General features: G+C 43.0%; 1 protein-coding gene across 1 annotated transcript in view; it reads left to right on the top strand.

Moving 5' to 3' along the window:
- The first annotated feature begins 488 nt into the window (after nucleotides 1-488).
- SPIDR (scaffold protein involved in DNA repair) overlaps nucleotides 489-24376 on the top strand; it is a 667795-nt gene continuing 643907 nt past the window's right edge. The window contains exons 1-3 of the mRNA XM_075353290.1: nucleotides 489-567; nucleotides 16031-16186; nucleotides 21641-21710. Coding sequence (XP_075209405.1) covers nucleotides 553-567; nucleotides 16031-16186; nucleotides 21641-21710 — 241 coding nt within the window. The 5' untranslated portion in view covers nucleotides 489-552. The remainder of the gene's footprint in view (nucleotides 568-16030; nucleotides 16187-21640; nucleotides 21711-24376) is intronic.

The following is a 24376-nucleotide window of genomic DNA, read 5'->3' as shown; positions in this document are numbered from 1 at the left end:
ACCTGAATATATGCCATATGCGTTCATTCTATTATTATCTACAGATATTTCATGTTCATTCCATGTCTGACTTGCCCAAGAAACCTTTTATACATCTACATAATATACACCTAATAATGTAGGCGTAAAACACCTAAACATAATATACACCTTCATTCTTTTTATTTATTCCTTTTCATCATTCTTTTTAGTATATCCCATCTCTGAAGAGTATAGCATCACTCAATACATGAAGATAAACCGCAGTACATGAATGACGGTGCCGCATACAGCGGGTGTGCACAGGACAGACAGAAGCAGCAGAGCCGTGCTGCCCCCTCGTGTGCAAGCAGAAAATAACTGAACAAAGCGTCACGCCACGTAACGTCACGACGTCAAACTTCGCGCAGCCGCAAATCGAGTTATATACCCACATTCCGATTGGCGCGCTTCCCAGCAGTGGGTGACCAATCAGAAGTGGATATCAGATATGCGCGCCAGAGATCAAGACCGTCGGCTTGTTGTGTGAGCCAGGAGTACGGGAGGGCGGAAGGGTCATACTCAGTGGTCGCGATGCCACACGGGAAGGTAACGCTTCTGTAGTTACTTCCGCCGTCGTGTCCATGTGCGCAGTGTAGAGCGCCGGTTACCTCAGTGCATTGCCCTGTGCGCCGTACACGTCAGACACAGCCGGCTCCGCGCAGTGTAGAGCACCGGTTACCTCAGTGTACTGCCCTGTGCACGTCAGACGTGGCCGGCTCCGTGCAGTGCACACCGTCCGCAGTAGCCTCCTAACAGGAATTGTGTAGTGAAACTCTTGGTGACAGTAATGCGTCCCCTCCGGAGTCCTGCCATTCCTGAGTGTTTCTAGAGAGGGGGATTGTCAGCTATACAATATATACTGTACATACACACTGCTAATATGTGCCCAATGTAAGAAATATTACAATGTGTGATATATGTAGAGGAAAAGACCCATGACTAAAGATGCAAAGAGAACCGAGATGTGGCCCACATGGATAACATATTAATGTCAAAAAGGCGACATAAGACCTATATTTCCAGTGGATCTGCAGCTCGGCCAGAAAGGCGTATAGAGGCAACAAAATCCTTAAAGGGGTTTGACCCATGAATGTTAAGTTTAATGAATAGATCTTGAAATAATAATAATTTCCACAATTGGGTGTATTAAAAAAAAATATATGTTCCTGCCCTGAGATAATCTTATTAGTGTCTCTATGTACTGTGTAATGGCCGTGTCTGACCGTACAGGGACATGGTCTGATCATACCACAGCTCCTGGGCCAGGGAGGATGCAAAAGAATATACAGACATTACAGCACGGGATCACAAATCTTTCTTTGAGGTAAACATTTTTTAAAAACGGGCAGGGGAATGTTTTTCCTCACAAAAAGAATCAGGTATGATCCTGTGCTGTAATGGCTGTATACTTTTGTTACTTCCTCCCCGGTCCAGGAGCTGTGGTATGATCAGACCATATCCTTGTATAGTCAGACACAGCCATTACACAGTACACAGCAGGGGCACATTTATAAGATTATTTCAGCACGGGAACATTTTTTTTGTTTTAATCATCCAATTGTGGAAATTATTTTTTCAAGATCTATTGAGTAAAATCAGCTTTAAAATCAACTTTGTATCCCCAGACACTGGAAAATCACCACATCCTCATCTATTAAAGGGGTTGTCCGACATAACAAAAATTTTTGAGTTTAAGCTAATCTGTGCTGTCATATTAATCACACCTACATTATTTTTTGTTTTCTAACATTTGTTCCTCTTGAATTCACTCTTTATTCTCTGCAGCTTCTTGTTTACATTCAGCTCCAGCAAACTGACCATTTCCTGTGCTGAACCTCCCAGTCACAGCTGGCACCGCCCGGCCTCAGTGTCCAGCCCCTCCCCAGTGTCCAGCCTCACCCTCTGCCCACTGCCTGCACACACATTCCCTGTCAGTATATTCTGCCCCAGCATCTGACCTGTTATCACTGCAGGGCAGGACACTGCAGGGCAGGACACTGCAGGGCAGGACACTGCAGGGCAGGACACTGCAGGGCAGGACACTGCAGGGCAGGACACTGCAGGGCAGGACACTGCAGGGCAGGACACTACAGGGCAGGACACTACAGGGCAGGACACTACAGGGCAGGACACTACAGGGCAGGACACTACAGGGCAGGACACTACAGGGCAGGACACTACAGCACACTACAGGGCAGGGCACAACACTACAGGGCAGGACACTACACAGCAGGGCACTACAGGGCAGCACACTACACTACAGCATTGCAAATAACAGCCCCACATCGGGCTCTGCACCCCACACCACATCGGGCCCTGCACCCCACACCACATCGGGCTCTGCACCGCATACACACACATCGGGCTCTGCACCGCATACACATCCATCAGGCTGTGCACCACACACACACACACACACCAGGCTGTGCACCGCATATACACACGCATACACACACACACACATCGGGCTGTGCACCGCATACACACACACACATAACCACCCCACCCCATCCCATCCCATAGGGAGTACATACTCACCCTTCCTCGGTCCCCGACGCTCCTGCATGTTCGCGCGCTGTCTCTGCTCTGGCCATATCAGCACAGTAGTGACGACACCGCTGTGCTGAAGAGAGCACAGACAGCGTGCAGTGATGAGAAGCAGCGCAATGCTCCCTCTCATCAGCGCTTTCAAATATACCGGCATCTGTGATCTGTGATGTCGGTATATTTGAATGTGTGATCCTGAGCAGGGGGCCCGGTGCTGGCGCTGACACCACGGCAGCCGCCGCCAGGCCCCTCCCCCAGGTCACGGACCCCACAGCAGTGCAGGGGGAGGTTGTGGGCAGAGTACGGGGTGCGGGGGAATGTGTGGGAGGGTGCAGGGAAGGGGGCGGTGACTCCTCGCACTGTACAGCCCAGCAGGGAGGCGACATGCTGTTTCCACATTTGCATGTCAACATGGCCCTGCCCATGTTGACATGAAATGACCGGAAGCTGCAAAATCGCGGCAGGAGCGGTCACATGACCGCTCTGAGCCGGGGGAGAGGGGCTGACAGCAGGGCAGGTAAGTGGTCTCTATCTACTTACCTGCCCCAATGTAGCCCAATAGGGAAATAATAAAAAAAAGCAAATTAAGCCGGATAACCCCTTTAATGAATGATATTCTGAAATGGTTGACATTTATAGAATGGAGGAACTCTCTGCTGACTTTGCGGGGTGTAGCGATACGTTCTGTAGGACCTTGAGTGAGTGGATCCTTTTCCATGACTGCCCCAACAAGATTTTTCAGTAGGCCTCAGGGCTTTGGTTTGGTGCTGTGGATCGCTTAGGTTCTGGGAGTTTCACCATTCCCCCTCCCCTCGGCGCCCCTGCTTCAATTCCCCCCCCCCTTTTCTTCCCCCTTCTTTCCCCCCCCTTTGTCGCCTGGTGTCTCCACCTTTTTTCCCCCTCTTCCTCTACTTCCATCCTCTTTCTACTTCTGGCAGTTTTCTGCCTTCTCTGGAAGACATGTACTCTATATGGGAGATGCCCCCAAGCCAAATGATTGGTAGTTATCACTTCTCTTACTTCCTACGGATCTGCCCAATAATTTTATGTTGGGAATATTGTGAGGTCACACTTGCTGGGATAGATCCGTTCTGTTTGTAATCCTGTAATGTCATCATTGCCTCAGTAACTTCTTTATGTCCACTGGGCCTCTTATTGCTATACTTGAATTATTTGTTGTAAATGCTTTTGTGAATGCTTTAATAAAAATAGATTGAACATAAAATCAACTTTGTGGGAAAACCCCTTTAATGTACAAGGATGTGCTGTGTTTATGACCAAAGAAGATAAATGCTGTTGGTTATATTTGGCGACCTGTTGTTCTTGATTTGAACATAAATAAAAAAAATCTGATACACACTGAATAAGATTTTGTGACAATGCACAGGTGAATAAAATATGTGCTTAAGAAGATTTAAATAGGCATATAGGAATAAGTGCATCATATACACCAGGTATACATATAAATACTCCATGTACGAAAGCCCAAAAAATTAGCTAAAGTGTGGTGCGCTTCCACCTATAAATTAATTGTTACTGTGTTTTTTCCAAAAGTAAGACACTGTCTTATACTTTTTTTTTGCTCCCAAAATGCGGCTAGGGCTTATTTGGAGTAGGTCTTATTCTTGGAGAAACATGGTTGGGGGTAAGTTTACACCCCCCAAAAAGCAGACATCACCCCCCCCCCCCTTCCCAGGAGACTCCTACTCAGCAGACCCTGGACGTCTGCTTGGCTCCCAGGTCCTCCCTGTGATCTCCGGCGGGTACTCCCAGCAGGTATGCTGCACTGTTCTCCCCTGCTTCTGCCCGACACACGCATCAGATCACACACACACGTCATTCACCACATGCGGTGGTACAGAATGCCTCCTTCTGATGGGAAAGATGGGAGGAAGTTAGGCATCGCAGGTCTTGTAAGCATTCCATCCACAGCTGCAGGTCCTTGCGTTCTACCGCACTGCGTCTCAGGATTCTGTCGGCCAGAAGAAATCTCTGTCCGTGTTCTGATGTGTGCGATCCACTGCAGATCCGCCCTCCGTCTGGTGAGTGTGATTTCGGGGTGTCCACTTTCTATAACGAAGTGTCCAGTATTAAGTTTTTTATCTGCATGAACACTTCATTATTGAACCGCGACTAGTTCTTCTTTTCGGGGTATGGCTTAGTTTTAAGCCTTGCTCTGGAAATCCCTGCTAAGGCATATTTTTGGGGGAGGTATTATTTTTCGAAAAACACTGTAGATAAAGAGAGGTTTAGCCCAGGAGCTGTGATACGATAAGACCATGTCCCTGTACGGCCAGACATGGCCATTTAGTGTTTCTAAAGATCTTTTATCATATGTTTATCATACCTAGTGCTGTGTGATGAAGCCCTGTTTTTGAGAGAATGTCCCAGTGGTCAGAAAGTACGGTAGTTTCTCTGACATTATTGTACATATTACTTTGTTGGTAAATTTTTGTCAATATGTTTTTTTTTTTTTGTTTAAGAGATTTTGTAAAAATTGTGAGCTTTAAAAATCTGAAATTTCTCTGCATATAGTACAGGTAGTTACACCCCACAAATTCATTGTAGTATATGTGTAGTTTGAAGGGACGTTTTAGAATAAGGTGTCATGTGTAGATGAGGAACAACACTGTTTCTGGCTCTTATAACTTATAGACTGGCGTCACACTTCATAGTTTCATGTATTTTTATGCAGCCGACATGCTCCTGTTATGAGAGCTGCTGACCAGTCCAGGCAGTGTGATGCGATCCTCACACAAATCACACGCAAGAGTGACTCCAGACATAACCTGTATGGCTCTATCTCCAATGTTCCGTTTTCTCTGACCTCGTGGTAGGAAATTATCTGCTATGATGTCTCCCATATACAGCACACAGAAACAGAGATTTCTGCTCCTCGTTTTCTGATGTACACACTCAGAGCCATCAGCAGCATGCAGGGAGGACATTGTGAGACATTATACTGAGCTGTGTGTTTGTGAATTCAGCACTGAAGTGAAATTTGCTAGAAGCTGCAGCTTACTCTGCCTGATACCTTACTGTGCTGAGTGCTCCTCAGTCCCTCTCCGTCTTCACGTCTCCATAAACTTTAACCCCTTAACGACTGCGGGCAGTAATATTGTTAGAAAAACCACAAAGAACTATATCAAAAAAACACCAAAAAGGAGCCAAGACAAATGATATGTGCACACACAGAATGTGGTGAGCCTTCCTCATAAAGATGGCTGCAGCCGAGGTGCAAGATGCTGATGTCACAGCCACTTTTTTTTAATTTGGATCTGAGTTTTATTTCTTATTGGATACTGCATGCATACCTAAAAGGTGCGCTCATCGTGAATCTTAATAACATCTCTAAATCCAAACCATTTTGGGATAGATGTTACTGTTTTTACTCCATATGGAGAACATGTGCTTCACATATTTCCTGAAGCTGACCATAAGAGATTTATCTTGGCTGAGGTCATTGGAATATAGCCAATAATTCTTGTTATATAACACAGCCTAAATTTCTAGTGTTTGCTTACTAGTACTGAAATTCCAATTATTGCCATTTCTATAGATTGCGTGGAATCCAGAGGATCCATAGTAAACGGAATACTGTATTTGCATGATGAAATATTAATCAAAGCTTTTACCAATTAGGAATCCAAAATCATATGAACTTTCTTATTCTGCATATGTCTACTCCGTTATAATCTTAGTATGTAGTCCATGTATAAAGTACTATTTCATATGTTTTCCAGTGACTTAAAGTATTTGTGACAAATGCCTGAAAGAGACTTTCTGTATATATCGGGCCTATAGTAAATATCTTCGATGCATGTCAGATAAATATCCTGTGTATATCCGGCTGTAAAATTTATAATGTATATTTGGTAATCACATCGATCATTAGTAAGATATTCAAAGCAACTGTCCATTTTGGAGCCCCAAAATGATATACAGTACTGTTCAAAAGTTGTACACAGGCTTGGGGGAAAAAAAACTGTAAAGTAAGAATACTTTCAAAAATAGAAGTGATATTAGTTTTTCCATTAAGCAAATGGAGTGAATGAACAAGAGAGACATCTAAATCAAATCAATATTTGGTGTGACTTCCACCCTTTGTGTTCAAAGCACCATTAATTCTTCTAGGTACACTTGCTCACAGTTTTTGAGGGATGGAAGTTGCTCCACACATCTTGGAGACCTGACTACAGATCTTCTGTAAATGTAGACTTGACCAAATCCTGCTGTGTCTTCATGTCATTCCAGACTGACTCTATGATTATAGCAGGGCTCTGTGGGGGCCACATAATCACTCCCAGGTCTCCTTATTTACACTAAAGATTGTTCATAATGAAATTGTATTGTCCTGCCTTAGGTAGATTAATTTTGGAGCCAATCAGATGCCTCCCTGATGGTATTGAATGATGGATAAGAATTCCGACGTCCAGAACTAAGCGATGTTTGAGGAAGAACCACAAATTGCTTAGTGGCTATTGTCAAGTACTGTGCTCTACCTCTCTTTCACTTGATATTGTTTAATTCCTCCGTGTACATCGCTTAGTTCCTGAGGCTGCCGGATCTGATTTAAGCTGATCGGTGATTGTGCTGGGTGTTGTACCTCCATCAATATCATATTCATGGCTTTTCCTATAAGGCAGTTATCAATATTAATGTCTTTAGACAACCCCTTTAACCTGTTCGGTTTGTTATTGCTGATCCTGGAAGTTGTAGCAGGCTTCCTGCTGTCAATTATAGGAGCTGTGCCTGCAATCACAATGTTATAAATGTTATTTTGTTGAAACTGTACCACTGAATGATGCACATGTGAACAATTTAGCATTTGAGTTTAAATAATCTCTTAAAAAAATACATTTTGGGACATTTTTACATAATCTCGATTTTTCGTTAAATAATTTTAACCAGACACCAAACCAGGTTATCTTCTAATAAAGTTTCCGAAGTGTTTCATTTTTCTTTTCCTTTATTTTCTGTACAGTTCAGAGATATACTTTTGCAGTGTTTGGTGATGACTAGAGATGAGTGGACTCACAGATAACTGGGACCAGCAGGTTCCTGCTAAATTTTTTTTTTTAAAAACATCTGGTTCCGGTCCAGAATCCGGTACTCATATAAGTCTATAGGGACCAGAATCCGGCGATTAAAAATATTGGTGGAAGGGATAGGAGGAATAGGAGCGCGCGCGGTGTACTCACCGAAGCCCCGTGTCATAGCTTCAAAGCTGCTTCCAGGTCACGCATTCACTTCCTGCGATGCGTGCGTCTAGATCGTGCACTAAATATAAAGGTAGATGCTGCAATGTACGGGCTCCTATCAGGTATGCCATAACTTGTCCCGTGATGGGGAAGGGGGGGCGTGTTCCAAATGCAGCTCCATGTTTTCCAGAAGGAATAAACATTCATTTTCTAAGTCTACTTGGACATGGAGTTGTTTATAATAGAAGCTGGGGCCTGGGGGTAAGACCCCTACATGGGGAGTGGGGGATGTGCAGATCTCTGCGCCCGTGATGTTTCCTCCTCTGCACAGCCTGAGCATCCTTGTTCATGAATCATGAAACAGAAGGCTCAGGATGAGCAGATCTCTGTGCCCGCGATGTTTCCTCGTGTCCACTATAATCATGCAAGGGGGGACTTCACCTCCCTTTCCCCCTCGCATCACCCCCTCCGGCCGGCACTGTCAGTGTTAAAGGGCTGGCGGGGTGCGTGGCACAGCTCCATAGTTTAAGCCAGAGTGCTTCAGGTCACTAGAGGTCATACCGTAGGAACCCGGGTATGACCTCCAGGGAACCGAGGGACGTCACTGCTGCCAGTCGGGTCCTTCTTGCCAGTGTTTCCCGGAGTCTGGAGAGATCGGACATGTTTTCGGTCCCTCCAGCTCAGATGAGGCAGAGTCAGAACCATCATGGGACCTTGTGTGAATTACGTCAGAACTGCTGGGGTGTTTTTTGAGGTTAATAAAGTGCTCAAATAGGGTATTTTTTTATTTTATTACAAATAAAGGATTTTTCTCTGTGTTTGATTGCTTATAGGATTAGTGATGCGGGGTCTGATAGACCCCTTACCATCGCTTACTTTGGGCTTGATGACAGTTATGTGCTGTTATTAATCCCTCATTACTTGGACTGCCACCGCATCAGGGTAATCGGGAAGAGATGGGTAAATCGCCAAGATTGTCACATCTAATGGATGCGCCTATCTCGGGCAGCTACAGGTTGCTATTTTTAGGCTGGGCGGGGCCTAAGACCTATGGGTCTCCCCAGAACAACCAAAAAAGCTTTTGTCCAGCTCACCTATTACTCATAGGAGACCGCTCATCCAGGACTGTGCAGGGAAAAGGAAGGTAGCAGAACTCATGGCAAAATTTTCTAAAGGAATTCCAGCAATCAAGTCCACGGAAAAATTTTCTTCATTAAAAATTGTTACTTTTATTTATAAATCCATATTAAAAAAGTCCATATTATGATTCATCTGCCCCACAAGAGGACGCGTTTCGAACAAACAAGTTCTTAGTCTGTCTCACAGACTAAATAAAAGTAACAATTTTTAATGAAGAAAATTTTTCCGTGGACTTGATTGCTGGAATTCCTTTAGAAAGTTTTGCTATGGGTCTCCCCAGTCTGAGAATCACAGCCCCCAGCTGTCGGGCTTTATCATAATATGGGGGGAACCCTACACCAATTGTTTTTTTTATTTTTAAACCATGATACTGACCCGCAGACAATGCCTGTCATTGGTTGCAGGCAGACGCTTTCACACAGGCTGGGGGGACGTCTGACTGCAACCCATCACAGATTTTCTCTTTGTTTTTCTACTTTACTGTTGATCCCCATTTGATAGGTGCTCCATGGACAATGCTACCAGGTGTGTATCTTGTCAGATGTATGCATGCCTTGAGCAGCCGTTCGAGGGTGAATATGTCTGCACTCGATGCAAGCATGTTGCGTGTTTGGAAGCCAAGGTAACTGATCTAAATAAGCAGCTTGCAACACTAAGGGGCATTGCAAACCTGGAGAGGAGTTTAGAGCTCACTGAGCTTTCTCTGGCTGGGGCCAGTGATATGGAGGAGGGTGGAGGTGGGGAAGATCAGGACCCAGAGGTAGGTAGCTGGGTAACAGTTAGAAGAAGAGGTAGGGGGAAAAGTGTCAGGGAGCCTAGTCCTGACCTGGCACAACCTAGTAAATATGCCTGTTTGGCTGATATTAGGAATGAAGGGCCTGGACTAGGGTCACTACAGCAGGACGTTGCTCCTAGCAACCAGGAAAACAACTGCTGTAGGAAGGAGGGAAATAGGAGTGCAGCAAAGCCCAGACAGATGTTGGTGGTAGGGGACTCTATAATTAGGCGGACAGACAGGGTCATCTGTCGCCGAGACCGTGAATGCCGAACAGTGTGTTGTCTGCCGGGTGCTCGGGTTCGGCATATTGTGGATCGGATAGACAGATTGCTGGGTGGGGCTGGGGAAAACCCAGCGGTCATGGTGCACATTGGTACTAATGACAAAGTTAGAGGCAGGTGGAAGGTCCTTAAAAATGATTACAGGGAACTAGGAGAGAAGCTGAAGTCCAGGACCTCCAAGGTGGTGTTTTCAGAAATACTACCGGTGCCACGAGCGTCACTAGAAAGACAGCGGGAGCTTAGGGAGATAAATATGTGGCTTAGAAATTGGTGCAGGAAGGAAGGGTTCGGGTTCATGGAGAACTGGGCCGACTTCTCAGTCGGCTACAGGCTCTACGGTAGGGACGGGCTGCACCTCAATGGGGAAGGTGCAGCTGTGCTGGGGGAGAAAATGGTCAGACGGATGGAGGAGCTTTTAAACTAGGATCGGGGGGGAGGGAGGGTAGTGGAGCAAATAAGGGGATAGATAGAGCAGATAGAGACAGGGAGACGGTAGGGGTCAATGAAGGATTAGGGGGGGATGGGACATGCAAGGAACGTAGGGAGGCTAGGAGTAATAAAGGTGTTAATAGGATTAAATGTCTACTGGCAAATGCAAGAAGTCTTGCAAACAAAATGAATGAATTGGAGACTCTTATGTCAACCATGGATTATGATGTGGTGGGCATTACGGAAACCTGGCTGGATGAAAGCCATGACTGGGTGACAAACATACAGGGTTATAGTACATTTAGGAAGGACAGGAAAGGCCAAAAAGGTGGTGGGGTGTGTATATTTATCAAATCTAACCTAAAACCTGTGTTGTATGATGACATTGAGGGGAACAGCAACAATGTAGAGTCAGTATGGGTAAATGTACATGGGGAGGGGAATAATGGAAAAATGCTAATTGGAGTTTGCTATAAGCCTCCTAACATACCTGAACAAATAGAGGGTGAAATGCTGGAACAAATTGAAAAGGCAGCTAATAATAATAATCGGGTTCTTATTATGGGGGATTTTAACTATCCAGAGATTCAGTGGGACATAGAATCTTCTGGTTCTGCTAAAAGCTGTAAGTTCTTATCTACCATTCAGGACCATTTCCTCTCTCAGATGGTAGATGAACCGACCAGGGGAGATAATTTGCTAGATCTGGTCCTGTCAAATAGACCGGATACAATTTCAAATCTACAGGTCCGGGAGCACTTGGGCACCAGCGATCATAATATGTTAAGCTTCGACATAATATTCAATAGAACATTTCAAAGGGGGAATGCTAAAACCTGGAATTTTAGGAAAGCTGATTTCAACAAATTAAGGGAAGAGCTTAAATGTGTAGATTGGGACAGAGTCATGGTAACTGGGGATACCGAACATAAATGGGGTAAGTTTAAGGATATACTGCTAGAGTCCTGTAAAAAACTTATACCCAGTGGTAATAAAATGTCCAGGAATAAAAAGAAACCACTATGGATAAATAAGACTGTACAAAGTATAATAAAACAAAAACAAAGGGCGTTTAACATCTTAAAGGCTGAGAATACAGAAATAGCATTGCAGGAGTATAAAGATATCAATAGGCAATGCAAAAAAGAAATCAAACAAGCAAAACTAGCTACTGAAACAAAAATCGCCAATGACATTAAAATAAATCCCAAAATCTTTTATAAATACATTAATGCCAAAAGGAAAACAAAGGATAGTATCGGACCCTTAAAATATAATAACAAGTTAGTTATAGAGGACAAACAAAAAACTGAGATATTAAATAGGCATTTCTCATCTGTATTCACCAAGGAACTGACTGTACCAGGGATCATTCAACAAGTGAAAAATCAAAGTCCACCACCCGATATAATTAATTTAACACAAGATGAAGTACGCCTACGTCTGAGTAAATTAAACATTGACAAATCCCCAGGGCCAGATGGCATTCATCCACGAATATTGAGGGAATTGAGCTCCGTAATCGACAGACCGCTGTATCTCATCTTTTTAGACTCACTTGTAACAGGGTTGGTGCCTCAGGATTGGAGGATTGCTGATGTGGTACCGATATTTAAGAAAGGTAAGAGGGTAGATCCAGGCAACTACCGTCCAGTAAGCCTGACATCAGTAGTATGCAAAGTTTTTGAGGGCATTTTAAGGGATGACATGCAAAAATATATTGCAGAAAATAATATGATAACTGACAAACAGCATGGATTCATGAAAGATAAGTCGTGTCTAACCAACCTGTTGGGGTTCTATGAGGGGGTAAGTGCAAACCTGGATATTGGTAATGCAGCTGATGTGATTTATTTGGACTTTGCAAAGGCATTTGATACTGTACCACATAATAGCCTTATACTAAAGCTCCAGAAGCAAGGACTAGGGGACACAATATGCAACTGGGTAAGGAATTGGCTAAAAGATAGGAAACAAAGAGTAGTCATAAATGCTACATTCTCTAAATGGGCTATAGTCAGCAGTGGGGTGCCGCAGGGATCTGTGCTAGGACCAATTCTTTTTACTCTCTATATTAATGACCTTGTGGATGGGATTGATAGTACAGTGTCAGTCTTTGCCGATGACACCAAACTATGTAGGATATTAAAAACTGACCTGGATAGTACAATCTTACAAAAAGATCTGGATAAGATGTCAGAATGGGCAGATACTTGGCAAATGAGATTTAATGTTGATAAATGTAAAGTAATGCACCTAGGACGGAGTAATCCTATAGCTGCGTATACATTAAATGGAAGTAAACTCGGGACTACAGAACAGGAGAAGGACTTGGGTATTCTCATTACAAATAAGCTGAGCAGCAGCACTCAATGTCAGGCAGCAGCTGCTAAAGCAAACAAGATTCTAGGGTGTATAAAAAGAGAGATTAGATCCCGTGATCCCAACGTATTGTTACCCATCTATAAATCACTTGTAAGGCCACATCTGGAATACGGGATCCAGTTTTGGGCTCCACATTTTAAAAAGGACATTCAGAAGTTAGAGTCAGTTCAAAGGCGGGCAACTAGACTATTACAAGGAATGGAAGGCCTCCCATATGATGGCAGATTGAAAAAGTTAGATATGTTTAGCTTAGAAAAAAGACGTCTCAGAGGAGATCTCATTTATATGTATAAATACATGTGTGGTCAATATAAAGGACTGGCACATGACTTATTTCTTCCAAAAACAATACTAAGGACCAGGGGGCACTCACTGCGAGTGGAAGAAAAGCGATTCCGACACCTAAATAGGAAAGGGTTCTTTACAGTTAGAGCAGTCAGACTGTGGAATACACTACCACAAGAGGTAGTAATGGCAGATACTATAACAGCTTTTAAAAAAGGGCTGGATGATTTCCTCAGTACACAAAACATTGTTGGTTATAAATGACTTAGTGACTAAATGTAGAACTGGTGGAGGAAGGTTGAACTAGATGGACCTAGGTCTTTTTTCAACCTAAGTAACTATGTAACTATGTAACAGATACCGAGATAGCCAGTGGGCGGGGAAAACAGCGAAAGAAGTGCATATGCGCAATGAGCAATGATGAGCGGCAAAGGAAGTGATGGAGCCTTGGTAAGTATGATTCTTGTTTTCTTTATTTTCCCTTTTATTTATTTTTTGTTTATTTCTCAAGTGGCGGATCCGGCTCAAACATGCGGAATCCTGAGCCCAGCACCCAGGTATATTTGAAACCGCACGGATCCGGACTTTTACAGTCACTAGCGATGACCCATTGACTTCTATGAGAGAGTTTTGTTTACATGTTCAGTGATGTGTGCGGAGCTCATTGTGCTGGGGGAGGAAGAAAGTAAGATGTAATGAATATAGATGTTACCTTTTAGGGTACTTTCACACTTGCGTTATTTTCCTTCCGTTACAATCCGCCCTTTTGGGAAACAGCGGAATCCGTTAACGGATTCCGCTGTTTCCCATAGACTTGTATGGTTGACGGATTGTACCAAAAGGAGCTGCGTTGCTTCCGCTGGGCGACGCTCCGTTGCTTCCGCCCAGCGGGAGGAACGCAGCATGTAACGTTATTTTGAGCAGCGGAATCCTCTGGATTTCACTGCGCATGCTCTTTTCTTTTTTTTTTTTTTTTTTTTTTTAAATCAAACTTTATTTTGGCTCGCGGTGGCCGAACGTTCAGCTGAGCGCCCGGCCGTCGGCAAGCGAAAGCGCTCAGCTGAATGACCGGCCACCAGCATGCCCGGCCGCCGGCAAGTCACAGCGCTCAGCTGAGCGCCCGCCCGCCGGCATGCCCGGGCGCCGGCAAGTGACAGCGATCAGCTGATCACCCGGCGGCCGGCTGCAGGGAGCGATCAGCTGATCACCCGGCGGCCGGCTGCAGGGAGCGATCAGCTGATCACCCGGCGGCCGGCTGCAGGGAGCGATCAGCTGATCACCCGGCGGCCGGCTGCAGGGAGCGATCAGCTGATCACCCGGCGGCCGGGAGCGATCAGCTGATCACCCGGCGGCCGGGAGCGATCAGCTGATCACCCGGCGGCCGGGAGCGATCAGCTGATCACCCGGCGGGCGGGAGCGATCAGCTGATCACCCGGCGGCCGGCTACTGGGAGCAATCAGCTGATCACCCAGCGGCCGGGAGCGATCAGCTGATCACCCGGCGGCCGGCTACTGGGAGCAATCAGCTGATCACCCAGCGGCCGGCTGCAGGGAACGATCAGCTGATCGTTCACTATAGTCTGCCGCTGGTAAAACCGGGAAAAAAAAAAAAAAAAAATCAAAACGAATTGCGTTGTTTTGCAGCATCCGTTGCATCCGTTGTGTCACTATATGCAACACATCCGTTGCATCCGTTACACAACGCAATGCAACGGATACCGTTCAACGCAAGTGTGAAAGTAGCCTTACCTGTTAATTTGCCTGTGATGATAATGAGATGATTGCTGAGAATTGATCACTCCAGGATAAGTATCGGCTAATTAGAAAAAAAAAAAATCTAAAAGAGAAAATTTTTTTTAGAATAAAACTTGACTTAAATAATTGGGCATTGTGAAGACCATTCAGTTCTTCTAAAGAGAATCTGCCACCAGGTTTTTGTTACCCAATCTGAGAGCAGCATGATTTAGGGTCCTAGACCCTGATTTCATCAATGTGTCACTTGCTGTAGCTTGTGTGGCAGCCAAGCGATTGACACATTGATATAAGCATTTCAGCCCCTGCATTTTGCTGCTTTCAGTTTAGGTGACAAAAACCTGGTGACAGATTTCCTTTCAGGGTACATACACATGTTGCTTTTTTGCTGCCTTTATTTTGCATGTTATTTTTCATGAGTTTTATGTAAATTAAAAGCTGCTTTTTACAGCACCAGCAAAACTGATGAGAAATTCTAGAAATCCCATGGAGAGACACACACTTGCTTTTTTTTCCTGACTGAAATGGAAAACTGCTGTGATTTTTAAAGAAGCAGCATGTCAATTATTTCAGCGTTTTTTTCAGCATTTTTTCACCATTGAAGGCAATGAATGCAAAAAACGCAACTGTTTTTTATGCTGCTTTTGTGGCAAATGAAACTAGTTATATTTAAACATATACTGTAGACAAATGACACACCCAAAAACATAGCAAATAAATAAACGCAGTAAAACCTGCTTTTTGGAAGCAGCTTTTTTTACTTCTGAGAAAGAAGGTTTTGCTGCAGAAAAAAAGCTGCAAAAAAATCAATGTGTGAACATACCCTTAGGGTATGTTTTCAGGATCAGAAGCGTAGCAGATTTTTCTGGAAAACACGTCCTTTTACAGTAGAAGCTCTGTGTATGAGATTTTTAGAAATATTATGTACTTTCTGCAAAAAATCAGGAGTATTTAAATTTATTTTGGAGATGTGTTTGTAATGCAAATTATAACATTTGCAGCTTACCTGCAGTCATGTCTATTGCGGATTTCACTCCAATTTTTTTCACTCTGAAAGGTCAAAAATCGCCATGTAAACGGTACCCTAAAAGAGGTTATCTACTCACATGGTTCCTCTGCTGGACCAGGATCCCCAATGGGATGTTTCCAGTCGTTAATATTTACTTTCTGGTACTGAGAAACTAAACTGAAAATCTAATTTTCATCTTATAGGGGAAACGGACATCAGCTAAGATACATGACGTTTTTCCAGATGAATTAGGTCATGGTGGCAAAAAATCTGCAGCAAAGTCTAACTTAATGCCCCAGTCCCTCAGTAAAGCTTGGATGCGATGTGCTGAAGGATTTGATGGTTGTCAGGCTGAAAAGGTATGGGTTTCCCTGTTGTTTGTTGTTTTTTTGTTTGTTTACTACTATAATATCTTTATATGTCTTTCAATATAAAATATATTCCTTTTTTTTAATTGTGACTTTTGCATAATGTTTTAGTTTATTATCTGTACTGTGAAGCACTGTCTAATCAACCTTGCTACATTTGGTTGACTGAGTAGAAAGTATCACCCTTAACACTTCAGGATTCATTCGGCTGCTTCTGTCTTCAGTCACATCATCAATAAACACTGGTGACTCAGGGCCATTGGAAGCCATGCATGCCCGGCCATCACGCTGCCTCCACCATGTTTTACAGAGGATGTGATATGCTTTGGATCATGAACCGTTGCAAACCTTCTCCATGCCTTCTTCCCTTCATTCTGGTACAGGTTTAATCCTAGTTTCATCTTTTCCAGAACTGGGCAGCCTTTTGTATGTTTTTTTGGCAAAGTCTAATCTGGCCTTTTATATTTTTAAGGTGGATAAATGATTTGCACATTGTGGTGAACCCTCTGTATTTGCTCTCATGAAGTCTCTTTATGGAAGACTTAGATACTGAAACACCTACTTCCTGGAGAATGCTCTTCACTTGAGTGGATGTTGTGAAGGGGTTTTTCTTCACCCAGGAAACAATTCTGCAGTTATCTACCACTGATGTCTTCTGTGCATGTCAAGGCCTTTATGAGCTCCTTAGCTCACCAGCCAGTGCGCTCCTTTTTTTCAGAATGTAACAAACTGTTGATTTGGCTACTCTATCTATCTATCTATCTATCTATCTATCTATCTATCTATCTATCTATCTCTCTCTCTCTCTCTCTCTCTCTCTCTCTCTCTCTATCTCATATATATAATTATAATGTGTGTGTATATATAGCAACATAAAGAAGAATAAATATCCTCCAAAAATTAAGTATTTACTTACAACAATCGCCCAGGCCACAAACTAATACTCTAGCACGATGCAGTCAAACCCCCACTAAGTGGAGATATCACAGGTGCAGGAGGAGCAAATTACACACACACTTCCAAAACATGGAGGGGGCGATTGCTGGATGATAAAACTGCACATTGATGGCTTGCATAGAGCGCTGTTCACACATGTAGATGCACAGTCACAAGTCCGCAGCCTATTAGGTGACGCACATACTATTAGATCAGTTGGGCTTCCAAGCCGTACTCCATGGTGGTCTGTCTTTTCTATTGAGAGCTCTTTTGACACAGTTTTGTTGTGGGTTCACAGAAACAGGTTAAAAATGTAAATTACAGACCTTCTAACTGCTTTATTGATGACAAAGGAATATCCCATGCAGCCCATTAAAGAGCTTTTGAGATTATTGTCCGATTACTTTTGGTCCCTTGAAAATCTAGCAGCGACATATTAAAGAGCTGTAATTCCTAAAACCTTACTCCAGTTAGGATGTGAATATTTTCAAATGAAACTTGAGTCTGCACTTAAGTCCCTCATTGATTATAATCAATGATTATAATAATAATAATATTATTTAACTGTATCTTGAATATGTTTTGGTAAAGCGTCAAATCTTGTGTCACTGTCCAAATATATCTGGACCAAACTGCTTAATTGAATATATTCACTATGGTATTACTAGAGGCTCACCTTAATTAATATATATATAAAAAAAAAAGCATTCAACGTTCTTTTCGCATGAAGCTTTGTTGAAACTTTTGTTTTCGGTAGATGAACCTAGACTAATACCATGGTGCACGGGCGGCACGGTGGCTCAGTGGTTAGCACTGCAGTCTTGCAGCGCTGGGGTCCTGGGTTCAAATCCCACCAAGGACACCATCTGCAAAGAGTTTGTATGTTCTCCCCGTGTTTGCGTGGGTTTCCTCCGGGTTCTCCGGTTTCCTCCCACACTCCAAAAACATACAGATAGGGACTCTAGATTGTGAGCCCCAATGGGGACAGTATTGCCAATGTATGTAAAGCGCTATGGAATTAATAGCGCTATATAAATGAATAAAATTATTAAAATTATTATTATTATTATATGCTGTTATACAGTTGAAACAAGCAGTTTACATACACTATCTAAAAAGACAGAGTTGCTTGTACTGAACAACGCAGCGTTTTGGACGCAGCAAAAACTCGCTGCTTCCAAGATGCTGGAAACACTGATCATGGGCACGTAGCCTTGCAAAGCTATTTGGTAAACTATTGAGCTTATTTTGATAATTTCTGTAAGGATATTGCAATGATCAGACAATGTAACAATGTTTTACTCTCAGAAAATAATTATTGCTGAAAGGGGAACAGATTTTAAAATGTATCTTAGTTGTGAAAAACTTGAAAAATGGACACATTTATTTTCCCACCTATATCACCTGATATAAAATATTGTGAAAATGCACATTTTTTGTTTAGATGTTTTTAGCTACGTATGTAGACTGAAAAATATATATCAGACTCTGTCCGTCGAACGGGAGCATTTGATAATAATCATGGCCAAAAGCGTTAACCCCCTTGATATTATTCCAGAAAATGAAGCATTTCTCCCATAAAATTATTGCAATTGCATATGTTTTGTCATAAGCATGTTTATTTCCTTTGTGTGTATTGGAACAACACAAAAAGACAAAACAAAAAAGGCAAATTGAACTTCATTTTACACAACCCCAAACATGGGCTGGACTAAATTGTTGGCAACTTTTCCATTATTGTGGGTAAACAACTTTATTTTAAGCATGTGATGCTCATTCAAACTCACTTGTGGTAACAGGTGTGGGCAATATGAAAATCACACCTGAAACCAGATAAAAGGGAGAAGCTGACTCAATCTTTGCATTTTGTCTGTGTGTGCCAGACTAAAGCTGGCTTTACACGCTACGACATCTCTAATGCGAAGTCGTTGGGGTGACGGAATTTGTGACGCACATCCGGCCGCATTAGCGATGTCGTTGTGTGTGACACCTATGAGCGATTTTGCATCGTCGCAAAAACGTGCAAAATCGCTCATCGGTGACATGGGGGTCCATTCTCGAATATCGTTGGAGCTGCAGGTACGAAGTAGTTTGTCGCTCCTGCGGCAGCACACATCGCTCCGTGTTACGCCGCAGGAACGAGGAACCTCTCCTTACCTGCTGTCGGCCCCAATGCGGAAGGAAGGTGGTGGGCGGGATGTTACGTCCCGCTCATCTCCGCCCCTCCGCTTCTATTGGGCGGCCGCTCAGTGACATCGCTGTGACGTCGCTGTTACGCCGCACGGACCGCCCCCTTAGAAAGGAGGCAGTTCGCCGGTCACAGCGACGTCACAGGGAAGGTAAGTATGTGTGACGGGTCCGGCCAATGCTGTGCGACACGTGCAGCAATCTGCCAATGTCGCACATCCGATGGCGGGAACGCACGCTAGCGATATCGGTACAGATATCGCAGCGTGTAAAGCGGCCTTAAGCGTGAAGAACTAAAAGTGGAAAAAAGAACTGTCTGAGGACTTGAAAACCAAAATATATGAAAAATGTCTGCTATCTCAAGATTACAAGTCCATCTTCAGAGATCTTGATGTTTCTTTGTCTATGGTGCGCAACATAATCAAGAAGTTTACAACCGATGACACTGTAGCTAATGTCCCTGGATGTGGAAGAGAGAAAAATTCATGATAGGTTGCAATGCTGGGTAGTCCTGATGGTGGCTAAGCAGCCCCAAAGAAATTCAAGCTGTACTGCAGGCTCAGGGTGCATCAGTGTTAAGGCCGCTTTACACGGTGCAATATCGTTACCGATATCGCTAGCGTGCGTACCCGGCCCCATCGGTTGTGCAACACGGGCAAATTGCTGCCCGTGGCGCACAACATCGCCCGGACCCGTCACACTACTTACCTGCCCAGCGACATCGCTGTGACCGGCAAATCGCCTCCTTTCTAAGGGGTGGTTCGTGCGGTGTCACAGCGACATCACTAAGCGGCCGCCCAATAGAATCGGAGGGGCGTAGATGAGCGGAACGTAACATCCCGCTCACCTCCTTCCTTCCTCATTGCCGGCGGCCGCAGGTAAAGTGAGGTTCCTCATTCCTGCGGTGTCACACGTAGCGATGTGTGCTGCCACAGGAACGACTAACTACATTGTACCTGCAGCAGCAACAATAATTGAGAATAGGGGGGCATGTCACCGATTAGCGATTTTTGGACGTTTTTGCGACAATTCAAAATCGCTCATAGGTGTCACACGCAACGACATCGCTAAAGCGGCTGGACGTGCATCACAAATTCCGTGACCCCAACGAGATTGCTTGAGCGATGTCGTAGCGTGTAAAGCGGCCTTTAGTGTATCTGTCCACATTTGTATTAATGATACACCATGGCAGGAGACCCAGAAGGACCCCACTCCTGAATAGGAGACATAAAAAAAATCTAGACTGCAGTTTGCCAAAATGTACGTGAGTAAGTCAAAATCCTTCTGGGAAAATATCTTGTGGACAGATGAGACCCAGATAGAACTTTTTAGTATAGCACATCATTCTATTGTTTACTGAAAATGGAATGAGGCCTACCAAGAAAATATCCGTACCTACAGTCAATATAGTCAGTATTGACAGTACCTACAGTCAATATGTTGGAGTTCAAAGATGTTTTGGGGCACTAGGTGTTTTGACTGGGTGCACTTTATCATGAAATCTGAAGGTTACCAAAGGATTTTGTGTTGCAATGTAGTTTCTAGTCTCAGAAAGCTTGGTTTGCATCCTAGGTCATTGGTCTTCCTGCAAGACAATTACCCCAATCATACTTCAAGAAGCACTCCGAAATAGATAGAAACAAAACTGGTGGAGAATTCTGAAGTGGCCAGCAATGAGCCCGGATCTAAATCCCATTGATCACCTGTGGAGAGACCTATAAAATTGCTGCTGGGAGAAGGCGCCTTCAAATTTGAGAGACCTTGAAGCAGTTTGCAGAACAGTCCAAAATTCCAGTTGAGAAGTGTAAGAAGCTTGTTGATGGTTATAGAAAGTGATTGATTGCAGTTATTTATTCCAAAGGATGTGTCCAAATATTATATTCAGGACACCAACAATTTTGTCTGAACCATTTTTGGAGTTTCATGTGAAATTTTGTCCAATTTACCTTTAAGTGTTGTTTTTTTTTTTTTGTGTGGGGTTTTCCAATACTCACAAAGGAATTAAACATGTATGACAAAACATGTTTAATTGCAATATTTATCTTGGATAAATACTTCATTTTCTGGAACAATTTCAAGGGTGCCAACACTTTTGGCCATGAATATTTGTGGCCATATTCGGAGCATATGCTGACTGTAAGGAAAAATGAAATGTGTCTAAAGCTGAAAGGAATCCCAAAATATTTTTAATGCAACAACCAAAAATGTACCTGTAAGGGTGAGTAAAACAGGTTCTATTGACGTGGAAAAAATTATCTGAATAAGCTTGCTGATGTTTATTCAGTTTTATATTTTTATGTTTTCTTTCCTTGTATGTAATAGACATTCAGCTCTTCTGAAAGAAAATCGAAAAATATTCAGCTCTTAGAAAATTCATTTGAATTTGATGAAGGTAAATCAAAACTTAAACTACTTTCTAAAATTCTATAAGGTTAATAACACATTCACATTATTTTTTCAAAACCACAGTAAATATACATTTCTTGTGAACATACAGATTAAACTCAACATAATGTTTCTTGCTTTACCTCTTTGTATCTGTTACTGCTAACTCAGGGTAAACATACAGTACTCTCTACTTTTCACTGAGTTTTTAAAAGCAGAAACTGTGCATAGACTCACCAAATCCTCCTCATAATAAAACTACAGCTTTTGATAAGCTTTTAATTCCAACATGGCTATGTACACCTCAACTGATCAGTTAAGATCAGAACCACCTTCAGTACATGAATGCAAAACTGCAAGTGGTACATGAATGCAGCACCAGAACCACAATCTGTACATGAATGCAGCACCAGAACCATCGACACTGATTGCAGTAGCAAGCTTAGTACAGTGATTATTTGCAATGTCAAATCAGCCTCAAATATACTTGAATCACATGAAGCTACAACTCTCAGTATTTCCCGATTCCTGATACAACCTGATCTATAAAATGGTCATGCTAGTTAACCCCCCCTCTGTGAACGCTGTAAAAAAAAGTAAAAAAAAACAACAACAAACACTAGGTCTTTTCATCATATAGCTGACAAAAAAGGGAAATAAAACGTGATAAAAAAGCACATGTAAATAAAAACGTTATAGCTAAAACCATAATCGTATCCCACAAAAAAACAACCACCATACAGCTCAGTCAGCAAAAAATTAAAAAAGCAGTAGCTCTCAGAATTCAGCAATGCAAAAACAATTTTTTATACATTATAAAATTATTTTAATTCGTAAGGTGAATTTATTCTTGTTCAAATGTTAGACATATTGTAATGATTCTGAAAACTGCAATAGAATTTGTGTTTAAAAAAAAAAAAATAAATATATTTTTATGGTGTAAAAGCGGCAAAACATTAAAAAAAAATCTATATAAATGTGGTATTGTTGTAATCGTACTAACCGGAAGAATAAAGCTGTTTTATCACTTTTATAGCATGGTGAATGACATAAAAAGTTACAAAACAAAATTCCTGAATTGCTGTTTCTTCTTGATTCTGCCTCACAAAAAGCAAAATAGAAAGCGATCAAAAATTATATGGACCAAAAGGGTACAAGTAAAAACTCTCTCATCCCGCAAAAACAAGCGCTTACATGACTCTGCTGGCAGAAAAATGAAAAAAAAAACTATAGGCTTCAAAATATGGTGATGCAAAAAATTTTTATTTTGTAATACACCAAATTCCTGCACCAAATCTGCATCTCCTGGAAAAAATACAATCGCATTTACAGTTCGGGTTCGCCCATCACAGAGATTATGCCATCCAGGACGATATGTTTAGGGGACTCGGATCCCAAAGAAACAGAGTCTTCCCTGTTAACCAACATGCCAGAGCCATGATCATGGAGGAATGGGAGGAGACTGAGAGGAAGCTGGTGATCCCCCGTTACTTGAAGATCTTCCTTTTGAACCCGAGGACATCAAGGCAGGGGAAGATATTCCCATGATTGATCTTCCTGTAGCAAAGGTGGCTAGGAAGACATCCATACCTTTTGAGGACTCTTCCAGTCTTCGAGACCCTATGGACAGGAAAGCAGATTGTCTTCTGAAGAAGGCATGGGAAGCTTCAGCGGCCACCATTGAAGCTAATATAGCAGCTACTTCTGTAGCTGGATCCATGTCTAGGTGCTTGGATTATCTTGAGTCTCAGATCAGGAGTAAGTTCCCGAGGGAAGCCATAAGAGATTCCATTCCCCTTTTAAAAATGGCCATGGGGTTCATGGCAGATGCCTCAGCAGAATCTGTAAGATTTATTACTAGGAATGATGCGTTAACAAACTCAGCCCGTTGTGCTATATGACTTAAAACTTGCTCAGAGGGTAGCATCTTTAAAAATAAGCTTTATTCCATTCCCTTTTCAGGGTTCCGGTTGTTCGGCACCATGTTAGACGATATTCTGGAGAAGGCGTCTGATAAAATAGGGGGATTCCTAGAGGAGAAATCTCGGCGGCCTCTGCCCTCTTGTAGATTTTGGTCCTACAAGGGGCAAGAGTACAAAGGAAAGGGGAAAATCGGGATGTGAAGCTACCCAAAAGAGAGGAAGGATAGCAACCTCAATTTGATTCCTGGAGAAAACCAGATAGGTCCTGACATCAAGTACATAGGCGGGAGGCTGTGTGGCATTCTGGGAGAGTGGAGGAACACATCCTCCAGATCATAGCTCAGGCACTCCAGCTCGAGCTTTCCCACGGCCCCCCCCCCAATCCCACCCGAAAGATTCATCTTCACAAGGCCCCAATCTCCGTCCATTTACAACCGACTCTGGTCAGATGTAAAAATTTAATTGAAGAACACGCAGGGTGTAATTTCGGTTGCCGCCCCAGAACAATTTCAGGGTCCTTACTCAACCCTCTTTTCCGTAAACAAATTAAAAAAATTGGGTGATTTCCGCACTATAATAAACCTAAAACCCTAAACCAGTGGATCTGATACAAAACATTTCGTATGGACTCAATCAAAACTACTATCCCTTTTATCAACACAGATTCAGTCATGGCCACGATAGATCTAACAGAGGCCTATTATCACATGGATTCACCCAGACTCCCAGAAATTCCTAAGGTTCGCCATGG

Source organism: Anomaloglossus baeobatrachus, chromosome 6 (assembly GCF_048569485.1).
Source record: "Anomaloglossus baeobatrachus isolate aAnoBae1 chromosome 6, aAnoBae1.hap1, whole genome shotgun sequence".
NCBI lineage: Eukaryota > Metazoa > Chordata > Amphibia > Anura > Aromobatidae > Anomaloglossus > Anomaloglossus baeobatrachus.
Note: the sequence above shows the minus strand (reverse complement) of the source record. Positions and strands in the feature narration are given on the sequence as shown.